This window comes from Rattus norvegicus, chromosome 6 (genome assembly GCF_021556685.1).
Source record: "Rattus norvegicus strain SHRSP/BbbUtx chromosome 6, alternate assembly SHRSP_T2T, whole genome shotgun sequence".
Lineage (NCBI taxonomy): Eukaryota > Metazoa > Chordata > Mammalia > Rodentia > Muridae > Rattus > Rattus norvegicus.
Genome location: NC_141539.1, coordinates 9,942,069 through 9,964,056, shown reverse-complemented (window position 1 = coordinate 9,964,056; position 21,988 = coordinate 9,942,069). Strand labels below are relative to the sequence as shown.

Here is a 21,988-nt window from a genome sequence, read left to right as displayed (position 1 = left end):
TTTGAGGCATCTTAAAACCTCAAAATTCAAAGTTTCAAATTTCATCTCACTGATAGGGCTTCCCCGAAGCCTTGTAGGTAGAAATCACAAAACACTAAATTACGAGGAACATTAAAAAGTGTCGCCCACTAAAGCATTATTCAATTATTTTAACTTTCCATAGCAAACAGGCTAGTCGATAAATGTTTGCAGGCAAAACTGAACAAAAAGTGAGAAGTGTTAGCTGAATTGCGGAAGGCATGTTGTTACCTAGATTGACCGTGAGTTTCACGCGCCCTGCATCTAGCTCCAGTCGAAGGGTATCTGCGGAGTCTCTAGAAGTGGTCGCCATCAGAATGCCGTACGCACGCTGGGATCTGAACCTTAAGGAAACGTCCTCGGCCTCAGTGTGCATCACCACAGGGAGCTGAATTTTCATAAACATACTCCCATCGTAGCTCAAAACCGTTGCCTCTATGGGATGAAACAGATACAGATCAGTTTTCATTAGTGTAGTGCACGTACACTTGAGAAAGAGGAGGCTGCTGAGTTTTCTTTTCAGGGCATCAATGATAAAATCGTCTCATTTGATTCAGAAATGAGTTTCTTGTTTTGTAATGGCAAGGGACACTCTAGCAGAGACGCCCTCATTTGTTAAGTAAATACTAACAATAGAAAACCCCTGTACCCATTGCATATGCTATAGCATTGACCATATGGGGCTATAAATGTTTTGCATATGAATTCCTTTTTAAAAAGCATGAGTCATATTGTTTTGAACAGCTCCAGAGTAAGTGTGGTTGGAAAATCTGCAGTGATGCATGTATGCATGGGCAGTGAGAGCTTTAAGCATCCGACAAGATTAGTCAGTGTTGCAGTGGCTCTGATTGATTCTGCAGGAGCCGAAACTGAAGAGGGTGTTACTCCCAGTTATGTAAGGCCAGGACTGTCCGAGGAATCCCTGGGAACAAGCTACTGTCAATATTTATTCTCACGTCAGGTACTCTAAAATTTAAATATTATTAAAATGTAGAAATCATCTTTTCTATCAAAGCTAATATTCTAAAGTAGAAAATAAAACTCAACATATCATCCAATAAGTAATGAGGATTCTACTGTGTTACTGTGTTTAATGAGAAAAGCTTTTAAGATACTTTAAACCATAATCTTATTTTAACCTTCTTTGCAAGTAAGAAATAGTTTAAAACATCCTGATTCCTAAATATTAAATTACCGCCAAAGCATCTGTAACTTTATACATGACATATGGGTGCATTCGGGAATAGGATTTGGATTTGGGTGGATATGTTTCTCAATTAAGGTACATGGACGGCACAACACTATACTGAAGACATGAAGGAATTAGTGGTAAAACTGCTGCTCACAGATTACTTAAGGAAGAGAACCCCTCAGTGCTCAATACTGGGCACTGAGAAACAAGTGTGAATCATGCTGCTCTCTGGTTATTTACGGTAATTCAAAATGCAACTTGATAAAAGAAAAGCTACCTGGGATGAAGAGAAAGCAAGAGAGAGACTTCATTACTTCTGTTAATTAATAGTCATTAGCTTTACCACTGCACAGTGTAGCTTCATGACTGTGATTGTGTTCATCGTTATAACTCTTTTCTGGGTTGGCTTTCCAAGGTTTTCTCTCAGAAAGTCAGGACATTCAGAAGTCTTGTCATTTGTTCCCATTCAAGGCTTGAATCTCTACATATTACACCTTGTTTCCCGGACTCCCTCCATCATAGTCTGATCTTGGCCATCTACCCTGAATTAATGGATCTTCAGCAATTCGTGAGCTCTCCCGAGGTCACTTTGAGTAGACACCTCCTCATCTCTTGCCTGTTTGACATCTTCACTTAATTAGAATCTCGCTTTTAATCACCTTTCCCCAAATGATGACTTTCCAAGCATGCTCCTCCAATCGCCTCCATCTCAGGAAGTGACATTTACATCAGTGTCCAAGAACAATCTCTGAGTTTCTCTCTTACATTCTCAGCCATGTGCAGTCTATGTTCACATGTGCAGACCTTCATGTTAGAACTACGATCTGTATCATGGTTCATTGCTCTTTACCCTCATAGCTTGGCTATATCCGTCTCCATTCCCATCTTAGCTACAGAGTTAAAATAGTTACCTATGTGGTGCATCTGAGCCTGCTCTTCTTCTCTTCATGCAACAGTCAAGTTAAACCCTTACTGACGGAGGCCTGTCCTGTTAGACTGTTCTTCGGGTTAAAACACATCTCTACTTTTCTATTACAAGTGGAATCTCTCTACGCTCAACATCTACCATGCTTGTCTCTAGAAGTTTGTTCCATGCATTCCAAGTCTATGCATTATTGAAACATTTGCACTCACAAATGCCCATAAATGAAAACTTCTTAACTTCTACCTACTAATATTAGGTCCTTTCAGAAGTCTGGATTGTGGTGAACTATTTTTCTGGACAATATGGCTCCCCCCTCAGACTGAGCTACCATCCCTCTTGTTTTCAATTGTAACTTCTCATTTCTTTGGATGGTGTTACCTGCAACTGCTATTTTGAAAATGCCATGGGGAAGCAGGTCAGTCACTCACCACTCAGGCACCATTGAACAACTAAACCAGACACAGCCGAGACCCCATAATTGCTTCTTGAATTAGCAAAACTATCTACACTGAAAGCACCTGAAAGACCTTTTTGATGAGTGGATGAAAAGCTTACATAAGCACTCCCCAGAGCAATAAAATATTTACTATGTCTACTACCAGACCAAGCAAGTTTTGTAATGTCTGACAAAAAAAATCAGTCTAATTTGAAGGTGAAACTACAAAAGGGTTTTGCTTATCTTGTACCAGTTGTTATTCAGACATCTAATAGCTGAGAACATAAAATATAATCTAAAAATATATTATTTCTATCATCTAGCTTTCAACTTAAAGTTTCCCCATGGGACAATGTTGTAAAAGATAGAAGTCAGTGTAGAAACACCAATGGCTTATGCTCTAAGATCAAGAATCGACAAATGGGATCTCATAAAACTGCAAAGCTTCTGTAAGGCAAAGGACACTGTGGTTAGGACAAAACGGCAACCAACAGATTGGGAAAAGATCTTTACCAATCCTACAACAGATAGAGGCCTTATATCCAAAATATACAAAGAACTCAAGAAGTTAGACTGCAGGGAGACAAATAACCCTATTAAAAATGGGGTTCAGAGCTAAACAAAGAATTCACAGCTGAGGAATGCCGAATGGCTGAGAAACACCTAAAGAAATGTTCAACATCTTAAGGGAAATGCAAATCAAAACAACCCTGAGATTTCACCTCACACCAGTGAGAATGGCTAAGATCAAAAACTCAGTTGACAGCAAATGCTGGCGAGGATGTGGAGAAAGAGGAACACTTCTCCATCGTTGGTGGGGTTGCAGACTGGTACAACCATTCAGGAAATCAGTCTGGAGGTTCCTCAGTAAATTGGACATTGAACTGCCTGAGGATCCAGCTATACCTCTCTTGGGCATATACCCAAAAGATGCCCCAACATATAAAAAAGACACGTGCTCCACTATGTTCACAGCAGCCTTATTTATAATAGCCAGAAAATGGAAAGAACCCAGATGCCCTTCAACAGAGGAATGGATACAGAAAATGTGGTACATCTACACAATGGAATATTACTCAGCTATCAAAAACAATGACTTTATGAAATTCATAGTCAAATGGATGGAATTGGAAAATATCATCCTGAGTGAGGTAACCCAATCACAGAAAAACACACATGGTATGCACTCATTGATAAGTGGCTATTAGCCCAAATGCTTGAGTTACCCTAGATGCCTAGAACACATGAAACTCAAGACGGATGATCAAAATGTGAATGCTTCACTCCTTCTTTAAAAGGGGGAACAAGAATATCCTTGGCAGGGAATAGAGAGGCAAAGATTAAAACAGAGACTGAAGGAACACCCATTTAGAGCCTGCCCCACATGTGGCCCATACATATACAGCCACCCAATTAGACAAGATGGATGAAGCAAAGAAGTGCAGGCTGACAGGAGCCGGATGTAGATCTCTCCTGAGAGACACAGCCAGCATACAGTAAATACAGAGGCGAATGCCAGCAGCAAACCACTGAACTGAGAATAGGACCCCATTGAAGGAATCAGAGAAAAAACTGGAAGAGCTTGAAGGGGCTCGAGACCCCTTATGAACAACAATGCCAAGCAACTAGAGCTTCCAGGGACTAAGCCACTACCTAAAGACTATACATGGACTGACCCTGGACTCTGACCTCATAGGTAGCAATGAATATCCTAGTAAGATCACCAGTGGAAGGGGAAGCCCTTGGTCCTGCTAAGACTGAACCCCCAGTGAACGTGATTGTTGGGGGAGGGCGGCAATGGGGGGAGGGTGAGGAGGGGAACACCCATCAAGAAGGGGAAGGGGAGGGATTAGGGGGATGTTTGCCCGGAAACCGGGAAAGGGAATAACATTCGAAATGTAAATAAGAAATATTCAAGTTAATAAAAAAAAAGGAAAAAAAAAGAAAAAAAAAAGAAGTCAGTTTAGATAACCAGACAGTAGCTGACTAAGAAAATAATTAAAGCCTGACTATAAGGTCCCAGTGATCTCTAAAGTGTTTCGGTATAACTTCTTTGATATTTAATATTTCCTTTTCTAACCTTTGGTTAATCATGCAAACCAACAAATGATTCAATAAAAGTAATAAATCCATTATAGATTGCTTTGTTACCTTGCTATCATATAGAGAAAAGGAATAAACTATTGTTAGTTTATTTGGCTTAATTAATATGCATAACTACTTTTTTATATAATATTTAAAATAACTTCACTTTTGTTTATAAATAGGTCAGTTTGAACACTAAGATCTCATCTTCTTAGAAATATACAATGAACAATTAGTCATGAATATATAATGAAGTATGATCCAGAGTAGGGGAAAAATCAAGCTCTTTATGATTCTCCAAAAAGCTTCAAGAATGGCACACTAGTAAAGTAATAAAAGCCGAGTGCCCCCGATGTCATTTCAAACAGTCTCAATGTGAAGATAACTCATTGATAAACAACAACTGAAAGCATAAACTACCCCTCATAATTAAAGTTGATGGTTAATTAGGTAAGAAATGGAAATTACACAAGGTTGGAGTCTAGAATTGCCAATATTTGTGAGACATTCTGACATTTGAAGGTTATGCTATTCCGCAGCATCTTTTAACATTTGCAAAAATTGTTTTATCATTTGGAACATCAAAAAAGAGTCCTTTAGAAGGATAATTCCAAGACATGGCTTCCCAGCAGGGAAGGAAAACAGTTTCAACTTTGTCTTCTCTATCTCCTTCTTCCTTGTCATTATATTTGATAAATTTGCTATTTTGCATTATTCCTAGTTGCAGCCTAAAGTGTACACACCTGTGCTGAGTTTTGCTGAAAGGCAGTCACATATTGTGATCAACGATTTAATTCAGACAGGGAGCCAAATTATATTGCTCTGACATCTGTCCCTCCATCTGTTAGAATTTTAACAAACAAGTATGAAGTAGACCTCTGGTTGCACCAATGCTCTCACTTCACATTATCTCTGAGAATAATTTTTATGTGATCTAACCTTCAAAACTCACTGCACTAAAAAGACACATAAAGAAACGCAACATTTAATATCTATGCAAGACACCATCTCTACATTAATCTTTCTTAAAGAATCAATATGTATAGAATAAAGCATTATCCTCCCTGTAAGTCACAGACATTTTTCTGCTGTATTTTTCTTTGCTTTCATAACGTGGGATTCTGCATAACTGCAGTATCATCCTAGTATGTGGCATGCATAGACTGAGACATGTTCTAATGATTTATTTTTAATGTTAAAACAGATACTTTATAACTGTCTTTTTATTTCATGAATTATCAGTCAAACTTCTTGATTAACAACCTATTTTGGCATGAATGTATCTGGAGAGAAGACAGAGTTAAACATTTCTTCTGGGATTTGAAACTCAGAGGTCCAGGAATGATCTTGTGCTTGCTGAACTAGGACACAGCTGAGAACTGGACAGAAGCCACATTATTCTGTGGCATTGAGCCTGGCAGTCATTTTTATCACTCCTGTTCTCAGGAAAGGCACAGTCATGTGGGTAAAACATCAATCCAGAAGAGAAAAATCTTCTTGCAGTATGCTGGTGTAATCCAGATCAAGAGTAATAGGATACCATTATTTTATTCTCAAGAAACAACTAACTTAGAGGCAAAGAGATCTGCAGAAATGTCCAGCTAACCATAAGTTAAAATTGTATGTTAATCCTCGGTGGTGTTTGCTATTACATTTTTATTTGAGATCTGCAAACTTCCCATCTCTACCTCTAATTACTGCAGTATATAAATATCCCCTTTCTCTCCCTCTGACTCAGAGAGCGCCAGCATTTCTATTTTCATTTTGCCATATGTAGTAGCAGAATGTTGCCACAGGGTGGTACACCATGCATATTTAACTGGCTGCTTTTGTAATTCATTTGGCAGTGGAGTTACTCACTCTGTAGCTGCACTCAACGGAGAGGCATCAGAATAACCGGCATCCTTTTGAGTGATTAAAATTGAAACCAAATTTTAATTCACACACGTCTGCTAATCTCATATTGTGCCTAACTGTATTTTACTTTGTGAGCTATGTCATTTGTTCCTCTCTCTTGGCAGTTTTCCAAACCAAAATAAACAAACTAATTAGGAAGAAGAAAGCAAAGGAAACGTTATGAAGAGACTACTCCTCAAGCTAAAGGACGCAGGACTAGCTAGGCCCACAGGATTGCAGGAGTCCCATAAGGAGAATGACTACGTTTACATGATGTGAAGCAATGCATTGACCTGTCTGACTTTTTCTGACAGAATAGTGACCTCATTTTGGTACATAGATTAATGTACAATTATGTTATTTTGTTAATATTTATTAGTGTTGACAGTCATGCTGACAAGCCAATGTATTTCTTTAAGATTAAAGAAAAGAAATCATCTTTTAATTTTGAGTTGTATAAATGCCTACCTTTATCTTTTAAACCTTTAGGCCAAATTAGAACTATTTAAAGATAAAGGAAACCAAGTGACTGCATGGTTTTATGAGAAGAACGTGGTACTAGCTAGGTTGAGTACCTAAGGGACAGATGCTGTTTGTACCATGAGAGGATGATGGAGCAACTCACTGATATTTTTTCATATTGATTTTTAGTTTCATTTTAGAAAATAAGTGACAATGAGTGTAGTGACAAAGCCATTTATCTAAAGTCATGGGTCTATGAAGGACATGCTTTCCACCTTTTGTTCTGCTGTGAGCCGGGTCTTTATAGACTAGCTGGTGACATCATCCTCATCCTGTTTTCAACACTCATTCCTCTCCTTGCAAAGGGAGAGGATGAGAAAAACAGATACCTTTATATTTTTCTAAGGAGTCTGCCTATAAAGAAACTGCAGAGAAAACAAAATCAGACATGTAAAGACGACCGTGATTAGTAGAGAGAAAGAGGCATCGGTTGTGAGTTAGACATCGCAAGCACACTTTCAGCGCTGTGGATACACTTAGCCAAGCCCTTTGAAAATTATTACAGGTGCCTCCGTCCCCCGTGTCCTGTCTTTAGATTCGGACTACGGGTTACTTCACTAGAAGTTGTTATGTTTCAGTTCAGGCTTGAGATAGAAATTTAGTAAACATGTCTTGCAGGGGACTGACTAGTTGCTAGAATTTAGAAAGCCTACCTCTCTCACAGGACCTGCCGAGATAGCCTGTTCCAGAGCAATCACAGACGTATCTGTTCCAGCCATCCCTGCACATGCCATTGTTTTTGCAAGGATTGCTAAGGCATGGTTTTGCAGTCTCCCTTGAGCAGGATGGCTTCACTCCAGCAGTACTCTGAATTTCCGCCATCTGCCGGATATCTTTGCTCTGGCCATCAATGAATAGATCCCGGATGCAGCCTACGTAGCCATAGTTGAGCAGAGCAGTCCACACCTCAGTGGGGAAGACCAGGCCAGCCTTATTTTCTGGCAAGCCACCCAGATACAACTCATCATCGAGGTCTAGGATCTCACTCTCACCGGGAGCTGTGTAGGGAGTACGAAGTGTGTTGACAGAAATGGTACCTGTTAGAAAGACAAGAGAATGCGAAGTTGTTTACATATACAATGTGATCTGGTTCTCTCCTTTTCCTTCTCTTCAGTAGAGTGTCTTAAGACCAGACATTTCTATTTTTATACTTTCTTTTATTATTTTTAGATTAAAATATAATTACATAATTTCCCCTATCCTCTTTCCTCCCTCAAAACCCAACCATATACTTCTCCTTGTTCTATTTCAAAAACATGACTTTTTAAAAAATTAACTATTGTTATGTACAGATATGCATAGTCATTTCTTATTCTTTCAATGTTTGATACTTCCAAGTAAAATGAAGTCATCTCTGGGATTATATAACTCTAGAAATAAACAAATTACAATTAATGTGGTCCTATTTGATCCTATAAAAACAAAGTATATGCACAGCTAATAGTGGTGCCAACTTTAAACAATTCAAATATAAATAAATCATACAATAAAGAAGTGGACATTTTCTAGAACAAAAAGCCAAGTGCTTGCTTTTAGAGTTACCATTCAACATATATACCTGTGAGCCAAGGGAAGATCATTCATTCTTATCTTTAACTGATTTGATTACTCTGTCTGGATATAGTAGTTTGAAAAATTCCCAAAGTCCAAATGAAACTTTTTATGGCACATAAATATACAGATTCATTTCTATGTTTTGGGCTTCCTTATAGATCTGTACATTGTAGGTTGATGTCTCTATGCAGGTGAGAGCTGGCACACGTTAGGTCAAAGCCATGATTGAACAGAAAAAAAAGAAAAAAGGCAGGGACAGAGTATCGTAAGGCAGGAGAGAAGGAAAAGGAAGAGGAGAATCAAGATGGAGACAGAGAAGGACAACCCAGATCTGGGTGGTCTTGCATGGCCCTAGGCAGTTATGTGTACTTTTTAAGGGATGGATTTCTATAGGTAAATTTATCTTATCTAGGTGGGCGGTTTATATCCTTATCAATTTGTTGTGAGTTTATTGTGTGGATGTATTGTGGATTGAGAATTTAACATATACATATAATTGTTGGGTTGCAGTTTATTGAATCTTGATTTTAACGGTTAGCTAGAACTAGAGAGTTCACAGCTAATAGCCTCTGGGAGAGATACTAACCAGCGATAAGTTACAGTTAGCTCCTGTAACTAACTGCCTGGATCTGAGAGTACTTGGGGGCATTATGGAGCTGCTGAGATAAAGATACCCCACAGTGCCATGTGACCCAACAGGTGCTGGTGCTAGAGTGGCTTAAAAGGTTCCATCACCTTTAATATTTACTGCAACATACATATAATAGACATCTGCCCTTTGTGTTTAAGAAAACACACCAGAGTCTGAATTATAACCAACACCACAGGAATGTTCAGTAAAAGATTCAAGAAACATTCAAGAAAAATCACCTGCTTCTTTTTAACCAAATCTTATCAAAATCAATAGTTTCCTTTTCCTACTTCAAGCTAAAAAAAATCTATTGATTTATTATTATACATGATTCCAAAGCTCAAGTATTAAATGAAGTTATTCATTTATATGTAAATATTTGAGAATTATAGAAAAATATGGAATCCTTAAAAATGACTGAAAGCACATTTCTGATAAAAACTTAAATATGTACTGTCAGACCATAAAATTCCTATGAGTGATTTATCACCAGAAAGGATTTTTATCTCTGTGATGCAAATCATATTCACAAAACACCACAGAAGGAACCATTACTCATAAATTTGTCCTTTGGGTTTAAATTATGAGAGGAGGGAGAGAGGGAGAGAGGGAGAGAGGGAGAGAGGGATTGAGGGAGAGAGGGATTGAGGGAGAGAGGGAGAGAGGGAGAGAGGGAGAAAGAGGGAGAGGGTGAGAGAGAGAGGGAGGAGGGTAAGAAAATAGCTAATACCAGTGTACTTCTTTGGTGCTATCAAAGCTCAGGAAGGGAATGAAAGTATAACCATAAGCACATTTGCTTCTAAAGGAACCCAAAGTCCAGGGCTTTCCCCAAGGGAAAGCACACACCTAACTAAGAATAGGAGGCTGACGGTCCCCACTCTGTGCCCAGGAATTTTTTAAATCCTGGCATCGAGGACCATGTCAAGCTGAGCTTCATAAAGTGATTGTCTTTCTGAGGGAGAAGGGCATGGGAGCCACTGAAAGAAACTTCCCAGGAGTTCAAGTCATTATGGGGACATTTGCTTCTTTAGACTTTCACAGAAAGTAGTGGGAAAGCTCCCAGGGGAGAAGCATAGGCATTGCTATTTCGGTCTTGCAGGAAAGGTAGGGATTTTCGATGAAGGCTGTTTAAAAAGATAAAAAGACAAAGTGCTAATTTATATTCTTCTCCTTTGTGGCAATGTTTAGAAGAAAATTCCCATTTAGAACCACATCAGATCTATAAAAAATATTTTTCAAATATAATAAAAGTAATTTTAAAAATGAAATGCATAATACTGAGGTGAGTGGACTCATACCTAACATAATGATCACTACATTCATTTTAAAAAAAGAATTGTTTTGTAACCGCTATTGTCAAAAATATCTAAGCAGCAAGTGCATGGAAGGCATCTACGCTCTGTAGCAGTAAATGTGAGTTATAAGCTGAAGAAAGTATATCTTGAGATCAAGGCAGAAAGGAAGACATAGAGAGCAATGGGTAGAGGAAGGACAACTTCAGGAAGCCTTCCTGGAAACAGGATTAGATAAAAATATGTTCATGCAACTGAGAGGAACCTATCTGACAAATACAACTTAGAAAGCCAACAATGAAACACTAGGAGGACAATGGGGATATTTTTTTCTTTAAAGAGCTTTTGCCCAAATTCCCATTTTATTTATAGAACGAGCTTAATTCAGCTCAGGAAGATTAAAAAGAAATTGGCAAACTAAATTGCTTTTAATCAGACTGTTACAGTTCACAAATAAGAATTCCCAGACATTCCTCAAACACAGGAATTCACTAGCAATGTTATGAACATTAGGTCTGGAGTGTGCAGTGTGTGTGTGTGTGTGTGTGTGTGTGTGTGTGTGTGTGTGTGTGTGTGTGAGAGAGAGAGAGAGAGAGAGAGAGAAACAGAGACAGAGACAGAGACACAGAGACAGACAGAGACAGAGAGACATAGAACAAGAGATAGCAACAGAGAAAAAGAATGACAAAGACAATGAATCCATATGTATTTGTTTATGTGTGCATGTGTGTTATGAATGTAGTGTGTGTGTGTGTGTTGTGTATGTTAAAATGTATACAGATTTCTGTGACTGTGCATGTATATGAAGGCCAGAGTAGGACACTAGGGTACTCCTTTATAATGATCCATATTATTCCTTTGTATTATGCATGGTCTCTCACTGAATTTGGAGCTTGCTATTTTCAGTTTGGCTTGGTAGCCAGAAAGCTTCAGTCTCAGACTCACCCACACCCCTGGGGTAAAGGAGTATAAGGGACCACATCAATCTCATTATATTAGTATTGAGATCAAAACTTCAGTTTTGTGGTATGGTGGAACCTCTTTTAGGTTGTATGCCCAGGAGGTCTTGGGAAAGAGCTATTCCCAGCTTTTTAGAGAAACCATCAAATTGATTTCCAAAGTTGTTGAACAAGTTTGCACTCCCACCAGGAAAATAAGAATGTTCCCACATTCCACATCCTCGCCAGCAAGTGCTATCACAAGAGTTTTTGATCTTAGCCTTTCTGAAGGGTACAAGATGGAATCTCACAGTCATTTTGAGTTGCTTTGTCTAATGACTAAGGATGTTGAATATGTCTTTATGTGCTTCTAGGCCATTCGAGATTCCTCTGTTGAGAATCCTCTGTTTAGATCCCTAACCCACTTTTCAATTTGATTATTTGCTGGTATTTCTTGAGTTCTTTTTTTATTTTGGACACTAGACCTCTGTGGGATACAGGGTTGGGGCCAATTTCTTTCCCATTGGACACTTGCTCAACTACATTCATAGCATCTTTATTCATAACAGCCAGAAACTCCAGGCAATCCAGTTCTTCCTCAACCAAAGAACAGATAAAAATGTGAGCCATTTATTGCAAGGGATTCTCCTTGGCTATTAAAAACAAAGACATCATGAAATTTACAGGCAAATGGATTGAAGTTGAGAATATCATCCTGAGTGAGGTAACCCAGACCCAGAAACACATGCATAGAATGTACTCATTTATAAGAGGATATTAGTTATAAAGTGCAAAATAATCATGATACAGTTCATAGACGCAAAGAAACTAAGTAATAAAGGGGGGCACAAGGGAGGATGCTTGAATCTCATTCAGAAGGAGATAACTGGGTGGTAGGGATGTCAAAAGGGGAACGTGGTGGAGCTCAGTTATGGGAGAAGTGGGGTGGGAGTAGGCTGGGGGAGAGAAAGGAATTTTGTGGGAGGGGCATTTCTGAGAAAAGCAAGAGACCTGGGCTGAGTGGAGCTCCAGCAGTCTATGGGATTGATCCTAGCTGAGGGTAGTGAGACTTAAATGGCCACCTCATGTAGCCAGGCAGGACTTCCAGTGGAGAGGGAGACATCAACCAACTCACAGAACCTTCAACTCAAAATCTGTCCTTCATGTAAGATGTACAAGTATGAGGGAGCAGCAGTGATTGAGGGAGCAGCAGTGATTGAGGGAGCAGCAGTGATTGAGGGAGCAGCAGTGATTGAGGGAGCAGCAGTGATTGAGGGAGCAGCAGTGATTGAGGGAGCAGCAGTGATTGAGGGAGCAGCCAGTAAATAACAGGCCCAAGTTGAGACCCACCCCATGGAGAGAGTTAATCTCTGATATTATTAATGATACTCAGCTGTACTTGCACACAAGGGCCTAACATAATTGTCCTGTGAGAGGATTCATCCAGCAGCTGATGGAAACAGATTCAGAGACCTGAAGTGAAGCAAAACTTCAGCTGAAGCTCAGGTAGTCTTAAGGAATTGAGGATAGGATTGAAGGAGCCAAAGATTCAAGGACATCATGAGAAGACCTGGGCAGTCAACTAACCTGGGCCCATGGAGGCCCACAGAGGCCGAACCACCAACCAAAACCCTGCAGGGGCTAACCCTAGAGCCCCTACACATTGGCAGCAGATACATAGCTTTGGTTTTCATGTGGGTCCCCCAACATGAAGTGGGGGCCATCTCTGACTCTGTTGCCTGCCATTGGTTCCCCTTCCCCTACCTAGACTGCCTGCTGGGCTTCAGAGGGAGAGGATGCACTTAACTCTCTGTGACTCGATGCCCCAGGGTAGGGTGGTAAGCAAGGGGCCTTCCATTTTCTGAAGAAAAAGGGTAATGGGGATAAATCTGTGAAAGTGGGACTTGGGGGTAGTAGGGAGGGAGGGCTGTGGTCAGAATGTAAAGTGAATAAATAATCAATGAAAATATAGACAAAAGAATAAAAAAACAAAGCCTCCGTCTTCATGCTTACACATCAAATGCTCTTAACTTGTAAACGCCCCCCCCCCCCCAGGCCTTCCATGTCTGTACTCTGAGAGACAAAGCTTGTGTGTGCTGAGTATTTCACATAATCACAGATGCCTGACTTAACAGTGGAAATGAAGAAACTAAGTCTCTCAGTTCTCTGTTCCTTACAGGGTTTGACAGCCTGCTTTGAACAAAGTGTTACATCCAGTTGTGTTCTCTTGGGTGGTTGTTGACATGTCTGGGGTAAGATGCTCCTCACAACTTCTTGCAACTACTCTCTCGCCACACTAGTTTTCAAAAATGATTTTATTTAAATATTAGAATGTATCGTACACTTACACAACGCATTTTGATGATATCCAGCCCCCACTTCTCTAGTGCCTCTCACTCAGTCTCTGTTGTCTCCATTTTATGCTCACATTTATAACTTCAGTAAGTGCTCAGTAAGTGTTGCCCTTATGTATGCAGAGGTAGGGACATCCACAGGGACATCCTACCAATCTACCAGATTATATCCCACTCTTTCTTCTTCCATAGCCATCAATGGCTCCTCCACAGAAGGTGGGCCTCAAGTCCCCATCTACATAAAGTAGGTTTGTGCTGACAGCAATTCAAAGTAAAATCATAGTTGTCATGTAAATCTGTGGGTGCATATGTGCAGACATGCATGGGTACGTTCATGTGAGCACACATACCCACACACGTAAAAACATGCACACATACACATGGCAGAAAAATCAAGTAAAATATTGAATTTTATTTCCTCTAGTTTTCTGCATTATATTCATTTGTTAAAACAGACTCTGATTTATCAAATGTGTGTTAGAGCCAACAAGTTGGAATCAGCTCAGAAAACACTAACAGTCATCAATTATGTTTCTTCACATTCCTCCTTATTTTCCTTCGAATGTTAATCTTTGTGTTCCCAGGGAATGAGCAATAAAATATAAGACAAAAAGTGAAAGGGAAACAATTCTATCTCTATTCAAACATAATCTAACAGATTTAGAATGTTGATTTGATGAAACTCAAATCTAAAAAGAGATGACAGACAAATATGTGTATGAGACATTCACTGAATATCCTTTCTAAATGAAGTACAACCAAAATGGAAATCAGTCTTTTCTATTCATGGTCAATCCATTTGTCCTTATATCTTAAGAGTATCTCTGAATAGATTGTAAGGAGAGAAAGCATAGATGTTGAGCTGAAAAGAATGATTAGTATATTTTGAATTATTTTGAAGAATTGAAATTATAAATTAAAAAGACATTCCATTGCTGTGGCAAAAGTCAAGTAGATGTTTGCCTTTCACTTTATACGTGTGCAATGGTCCCTGACTAGACATATATGTGGCTTCAGTTGTGAAGTTCCTTAATGATTTCACTACAGATATTGCTCAAGAGACAGATTGAGTTGAGCAGCAGAGCCATCAGAGAATTCAATTAGTTCAAGCCACTTCAGCAGGTGCAAAAGAGCACAGGGAGATTTAAACATAACGGTTCTAGTGTGGTATGCATTCCATAATACCCCTTTGAAGCAATTTCAGTAAATTAATGCTTTATAAAAATACTATCATATTTCTGTAATTAAAAATTGTGGGAGGTAGTCATGTATAAGAACTTATTTTGACAAGTGCTTCACCATTCAGTACATAAGAATACAAAATACTCGGCACTTACAGGAGTACAGCTACAGCACAATACTGGGACACATGTGTATTATATGATTTTAATGTGCAAACTGCATTTATAACATTAGCTTTTAAAGTTGATGTTTTAACAGCATAGGAAAGGAGACTAAAAATCAGCTAGTAAATAAGGTATGAGAATATTCCAAAGCTTAAGAAGAAATTCAATTTTCATGTAACTTGCACATACATTTTTAAAAACCTGCAGAAAATATCTCTGTTACAAAGTTGGAATCAGCTTTGTAATTTGGTTTGGTGTTCATAATTTTCTACTGGCTTTTTATCCCATTTATATTTTTCCTTGGCTATTGTAGTTCTATAATTAGCTTTTATGGTGAATAGAAACAAGGAGGGAAGATGAGATTTTAAGCAAGCTAATGTGGTCTCAATTTAAATTCCTATGGATGTTTAAATTGATAGAATGAAGGTTTAGTAAATAACATACTGTGATAGAAAATGCTTTTTTTCTGGTGGGAGAAAACTAATATTCAAGGTCCAGCACTTTAGACGGCAATTTTAGTCAAATAGCTTGATCCGTGGACCTCCCTATAGGTTTTATGCAAACTCAGTGGATAGGCAAATGACTACATCACACAATCTAAGTTAAATGTCAGTCCTACCTTTCTGTAATTCAGCACACAAAAGTGTTGGATTCCCGAAACTTAGAAATTTGCTGAATTTCTACTCTAGTAATAAACTCAAACTTAGTGAAAGTATATATTAAAATCAGAGAAGCAAAATAGATCAATAGTACAGCAGGATGTAAAAACTAAATGCATAACTCTCCTAAAACTATAAGAACAAACATGTGGCAGAATGCTAAAATATTACCCACAGTTCTTTGGGGTTAGGAGGATTGAGGCTGCTGAGGGCAGCTGTTATGGCTGTGATTTTTCTGTACAATGTAGTGTGTTTAATCAATGCCTCATATAGGACTTAGATAAAGAAATGAAAATATGGTTAGAAAATACAAAATACCATGCCTCATTCTGAGGAGAGTAAGAGAAGGTTCCCCACTCACAGATGAGAGCAGCAGTTGAGATACTGGCTAATAGAACCATCTTTAAGTTACTACTGAATTTGGTGGCCATGTCAGCTCTCAGCTTAGGAGAGAGGCTGTTCATGGCAATCTTTAGTAGTTCTCACTGTGGATGCTGACCGAGAACCTGAACAGTGACAGTGAAACAACACTTCAGTGGCTGTAATATTACTCGACTCCTGCTGAGAGCTTTCTGACACTGGCCATGCTCATTTTAAGTTAACCCATAGTTGAAGAAGGTTGGTAAGAATGTCTTGTTATTTGCTTACTAGCATGTCCATAACACACAGCATGTTTCATTATATGCCTTCATACGATGGTAAACATGGCCTCGCCATTCCACTGTATATCAATCATGAGTTGTCACACACTTTCCTCGCCAACTCATTCCATCTCAACAGTGTCCTACAGTGAACCAAATAAGGAAAGTTTATCAAGTAAGAAAATGTCTATTTACAGTAGCCTAGGGTGGTGCAACATCTTCGTCTAACTAAAATGTGCATCCTCCATCTTCACAGTGAGAATACTCACTCAAGTGCTTCGGGACCCAGTCATCCTGCTACTGCGGATGTTTGCTCCTGTGTTTGGACATGTGGCTATAAATGAGGTCCTGAGGACCCAGGGTTCTAGTCAACTGAGTTGTGAGGCCTCCTTTCCAAATGTAAGCCATATACTCCCCAGAAAATAAAGACTAGCATTCAGACATTTTGAATAAAAAAGACCTTATAAATCTTTTAAAAAGAAGGCTGAATCTTCTGCTTATTGTGCAATAACAATATACATATACATGTACATAGGTACACATTTAAAACAATTAAAGATTTCCAGAACAAAACTGCTATAAATATAGAGAAAATGTAAATGAATTTGTATCTTTAAATCTTATAGTAGTAAGTATAAAAAATAAATTTAATAAAATTTGATATAGAAACTCAGTGCCAAGTTGATTCTATTTGACTAAATAATTGGTAAATTACTGATAATGTATTTCACTCTTCCTGCTGGTGGGTAGTATTTTATAAACAGAACTATACAATATAGGACATTAATACAATATACAAAAAAAATTATCTCACTGTGCTCAACAAGCTAGTAAACAGAGACAGGAAAAACCTTTACAGTTGGAGGGCAAGTTCACTTCAAGACCTAAACAATCTAATGGCTGTGCAAGAGGGACTATCTAAGAGTGGCAATTTATAAGTGGTATACACATAAATCAGTGCCAGTAATAGATAGCTAGCAAGTGCTGTTCACATTGAAGTGTGATTACTACAAACCCCTAATTATGTGCTCTGGAGAGAGCCTGCCTTTCCCACTATAATTTCTAGTTCTTAAAGTAGAACTCTATGACTTCAATTCAAATCTCCAAGATTTCTTAGCTGTTAAATGTAGGCTTACCCATGAATAACCACTGATATCGTCTGTTGTGCCCTGCTGTACACAGGCAGAACTTGGCAAGAATAATGAGCTTCCTCTTTATTTCAACGTGTAATGATAGTTTGCAAGAAGAGAAGAGTAAATGACTGGCAACCCACTATAAAAATTTTTGAGAGGGTATCCTTGACTGAGCCAAAGAGTTTAACCGATTTTAAACAATATTCTTGCCCTAAGAAAACAGTCATTAACCTTATCCTAATTATAGGACTCTTCATACGTCAGCTAAACACCTGGAGGCTGCTTGTTTTCACAGTTGGTAACAGCAGAGATACAGCAGGGAAGTTGAGAAAGGAAGGAGTGATAGGAAAGACATAGTCGAATGATGTCTGTAAAGTTGACAAGGATATGAATTTTTGTAGTATACTTGTTAACTCAGTAGTGAAGGGCTTTTACCCTAGCAGATAAGATATGCACATAAGATAGCTGCTTTTCTAAGACATAAACTGCTCACTCGGAGGCACTAAATCAAGCCTGCAGTTTGCATGACTCGTGCTTTGTCAGCCAATGACAGGGTTTGATACAGTCATCTGTAGATCACTCAGCTACTTCAGCTTCTCTGTCAGTGGTTAGGAACCCCGTAGGCAACAAAAGGACGCTCCGATGTCTATAGACACTGCTGTAGTCAAGGCATATAAAAACGGGACAATTAAAGTGTGTGGTTCTTCCCTACACTATAGAGTGGAAGGCACTTCAGAGGTTGGTAAAAACTCAGAATGAAGGTTCTGCCTTAATGAGCGGAGTCTGCCACACGTAAATGGTTCTGCTTCGGCGATCGTGAGCTCCCAGTTTAGTCACAAGATGAACTTCACCTTCTGCCTGTAAACGTTCCACCTGCATCTCCATCTACCAGCTTGTTGCACACATTGTGATTTTTTTTTAGTAAATTATTTTATCTCATATCTTAAAGATGCGTCCATAACCTGTCATGAAATTCTATAAAGGTAGGCAAATGAAAGCAGCATTTTTAAACCCTTAAGGGCTCACATACCCCTTTTAGTGAACAGAGGACACAAACAGAGATGGACAACTAGGAAGACTGGTGGCCTGTGATTACCTTCCTCGTCACTGACAGCTGCCTGGCCCAGTACTCAGTACTCAGGGAGAGGATAACTTCCTACTTAGCTAATTTCCTCTTAACTACTTCTGCTTTGCAATATGGAGATCTTATGAACAAGCAGAACTCGAAGTCCTGTCCTCATCAAAGCTTCTTATTCCTGTAACAGGCAGGAAAGTTATCTAACAATGATTGACCTTTCTGTTTGAATTATTTCAAATGTCTGAGTTTGCAAGTCCTCACAGTCTTCTTAGAAGGGCAGTGTCTGTTATTCGTTATTGTATAAGAGGCTATCAGGAAAGCAATTAAATAAAAGTATAAATTTAAAGAAGTTTCATTCACAAAGAAAATTGCTACTCTTCTTCAAATGTAAAAAGATATGTTCTTAGGAGTGTATTGACAATATGCTACTCTGTGTTTGTGTGTGTGTGTGTGGTGAGGAGACAGACTGAAAGACAGATACAGAGAGAAGGGGAGTCATACAGACAGAAATTATAACTATGGTGCCCAATAAATTAGGAAATGTGAATATTGAAAAAATATTAAAAGACCTAATCTTAGATGAGTTTCCTTTATCAACTTTTGGAAAATCCAAATTTAAGTTATGTTCATTCATTATTATGACTTTAATTTTACCTCAGATTAAGAAAATTAGTAGTTACACTGACATCAAATAGCTATGATTCTTTTAATAATTTAGTATCAAAGTCAATGAAATCAGTTGCTGAAAGAGCAACTCAGAGGTTCCAGTCACTCACTACAACCAAAACACTGTAGCTTTCTAAAGGGTTTTGGAGATTTAACTAGGGGTGGCCCAAGGAATTCAGTTCTTCAGCACTCCAGAAGGCAGCCCAAACTGTCCTGTTGAAATAGCCATACTATTTCTCTTTGTGATATGGAGACCATTCTGATAGAACCTTTGAACATAATTGATATAAAATGGGTAAATTTAACTGAGATTCCATGTTTCTTAGTTTGAACTCAACTACAAATGTTTGCACCTCAATAGCAAAATTCAGAATACTCTGGGTAAATCGAAACTGCAAATATATTCATTCAATTTTTAAAAGGCAGATCTATGCCAGATCAATTCACTGTGCAAATATAGAACTTAATTAAAATACTATATATAAAATATTAACAGCTGTGGCTATTAAAATGACATTATACTCCCCTGAGCGAGGCTTACATAATGCGAGCTACTCTCTTCAACTTATTAAAGGGCAAAACTTGGCTTTACTTTTCACAGTGTTTGTTCCAATTATTTATCTGATATTTTAATCATAGAAAAGTAATTTGCCATCAAAATATTAATAAGCAAAGGGATGTCCATTTTCCACTGGATTCCAACAAATATCTCATGCTTTAATTCCTCTGCTGGTTTATAAATAAAACTTAAAATAATGTTTTATTCACGCAGTACAAAGCTGAGTTTTCTGAGTAGTGGTAGTTGCTGTCTGTATGTATGTCTGTCTATATGTCTGTCTGTATGCTCCAGTGAAGGTTTCCATGCAGCAGATAATAAACACACAGTAATGATGATGAAAAAAGACATCAGGCCCATGACATTAGATGTCCTCTCCCACAAGAATTGTGGGGTTTATTTAATAATTGGTACGATTATAACGGGCTCCATTGAAAAGTTCATTAGTTCTTTTTCCCTTAGGAACATTTTATTGTGTGTACTATGACATGTACATACATATATTAATGCATATGTAAATATACATATATACATAATTCACATGTAATTCTAAAAGTAAGTATTTTTTTTTTTTATTAACTTGAGTATTTCTTATATACATTTCGAGTGTTATTCCCTTTCCCGGTTTCCGGGCAAACATCCCCCTCCCCCCTCCCCTTCCTTATGGGTGTTCCCCTCCCAACCCTCCCACCATTGCCGCCCTCCCCCCATAGACTAGTTCACTGGGGGTTCAGTCTTAGCAGGACCCAGGGCTTCCCCTTCCACTGGTGCTCTTACTAGGATATTCATTGCTACCTATGGGGTCAGAGTCCAGGGTCAGTCCATGTATAGTCTTTAGGTAGTGGCTTAGTCCCTGGAAGCTCTGGTTGCTTGGCATTGTTGTACTTTTGGGGTCTCGAGCCCCTTCAAGCTCTTCCAGTTCTTTCTCTGATTCCTTCAATAGGGGACCTATTCTCGGTTCAGTGGTTTGCTGCTGGCATTCGCCTCTGTATTTGCTGTATTCTGGCTGTGTCTCTCAGGAGCGATCTACATCCGGCTCCTGTCGGTCTGCACTTCTTTGCTTCATCCATCTAGTCCAATTGGGTGGCTGTATATGTATGGGCCAAATGTGGGACAGGCTCTGAATGGGTGTTCCTTCAGTCTCTGTTTTAATCTTTGCCTCTCCCTTCCCTGCCAAGGGTATTCTTTTTCCTCATTTAAAGAAGGAGTGAAGCATTCACATTTTGATCATCCGTCTTGAGTTTCGTTTGTTCTAGGGATCTAGGGTAATTCAAGCATTTGGGCTAATAGCCACTTATCAATGAGTGCATACCATGTATGTCTTTCTGTGATTGGGTTAGTTCACTCAGGATGATATTTTCCAGTTCCAACCATTTGCCTACGAATTTCATAAACTCGTTGTTTTTGATAGCTGAGTAGTATTCCATTGTGTAGATGTACCACATTTTCTGTATCCATTCCTCTGTTGAAGGGCATCTGGGTTCTTTCCATTTTCTGGCTATTATAAATAAGGCTGCGATGAACATAGTGGAGCACGTGTCTCTTTTATATGTTGAGGCATCTTTTGGGTATATGCCCAAGAGAGGTATAGCTGGATCCTCAGGCAGTTCAATGTCCAATTTTCTGAGGAACCTCCAGACTGAATTCCAGAATGGTTTTACCAGTCTGCAATCCCACCAACAATGGAGGAGTGTTCCTCTTTCTCCACAACCTCGCCAGCATCTGCTGTCACCTGAGTTTTTGATCTTAGCCAATCGCACTGGTGTGAGGTGAAATCTCAGGGTTGTTTTGATTTGCATTTCCCTTATGACTAAAGATGTTGAACATTTCTTTAGGTGTTTCTCAGCCATTCGGCATTCCTCAGCTGTGAATTCTTTGTTTAGCTCTGAACCCCATTTTTTAATAGGGTTATTTGTTTCCCTGCGGTCTAACTTCTTGAGTTCTTTGTATATTTTGGATATAAGGCCTCTATCTGTTGTAGGGTTGGTAAAGATCTTTTCCCAATCTGTTGGTTGCCGTTTTGTCCTAACCACAGTGTCCTTTGCCTTACAGAAGCTTTGCAGTTT

At 38.8% G+C, this 21,988-nt stretch overlaps 1 protein-coding gene across 45 annotated transcripts in view; it reads right to left on the bottom strand.

Annotated features, from left to right (window-relative positions):
• The window catches only part of Nrxn1 (neurexin 1), a 1,143,874-nt gene that overhangs the window by 594,588 nt on the left and 527,298 nt on the right, over positions 1–21,988 (bottom strand). For all 45 annotated transcript variants that reach the window (NM_021767.4, NM_001434104.1, NM_001434105.1 and 42 more), the window contains 2 exon segments: positions 250–453; positions 7,728–8,111. In NM_021767.4, coding sequence (NP_068535.3) covers positions 250–453; positions 7,728–8,111 — 588 coding nt within the window.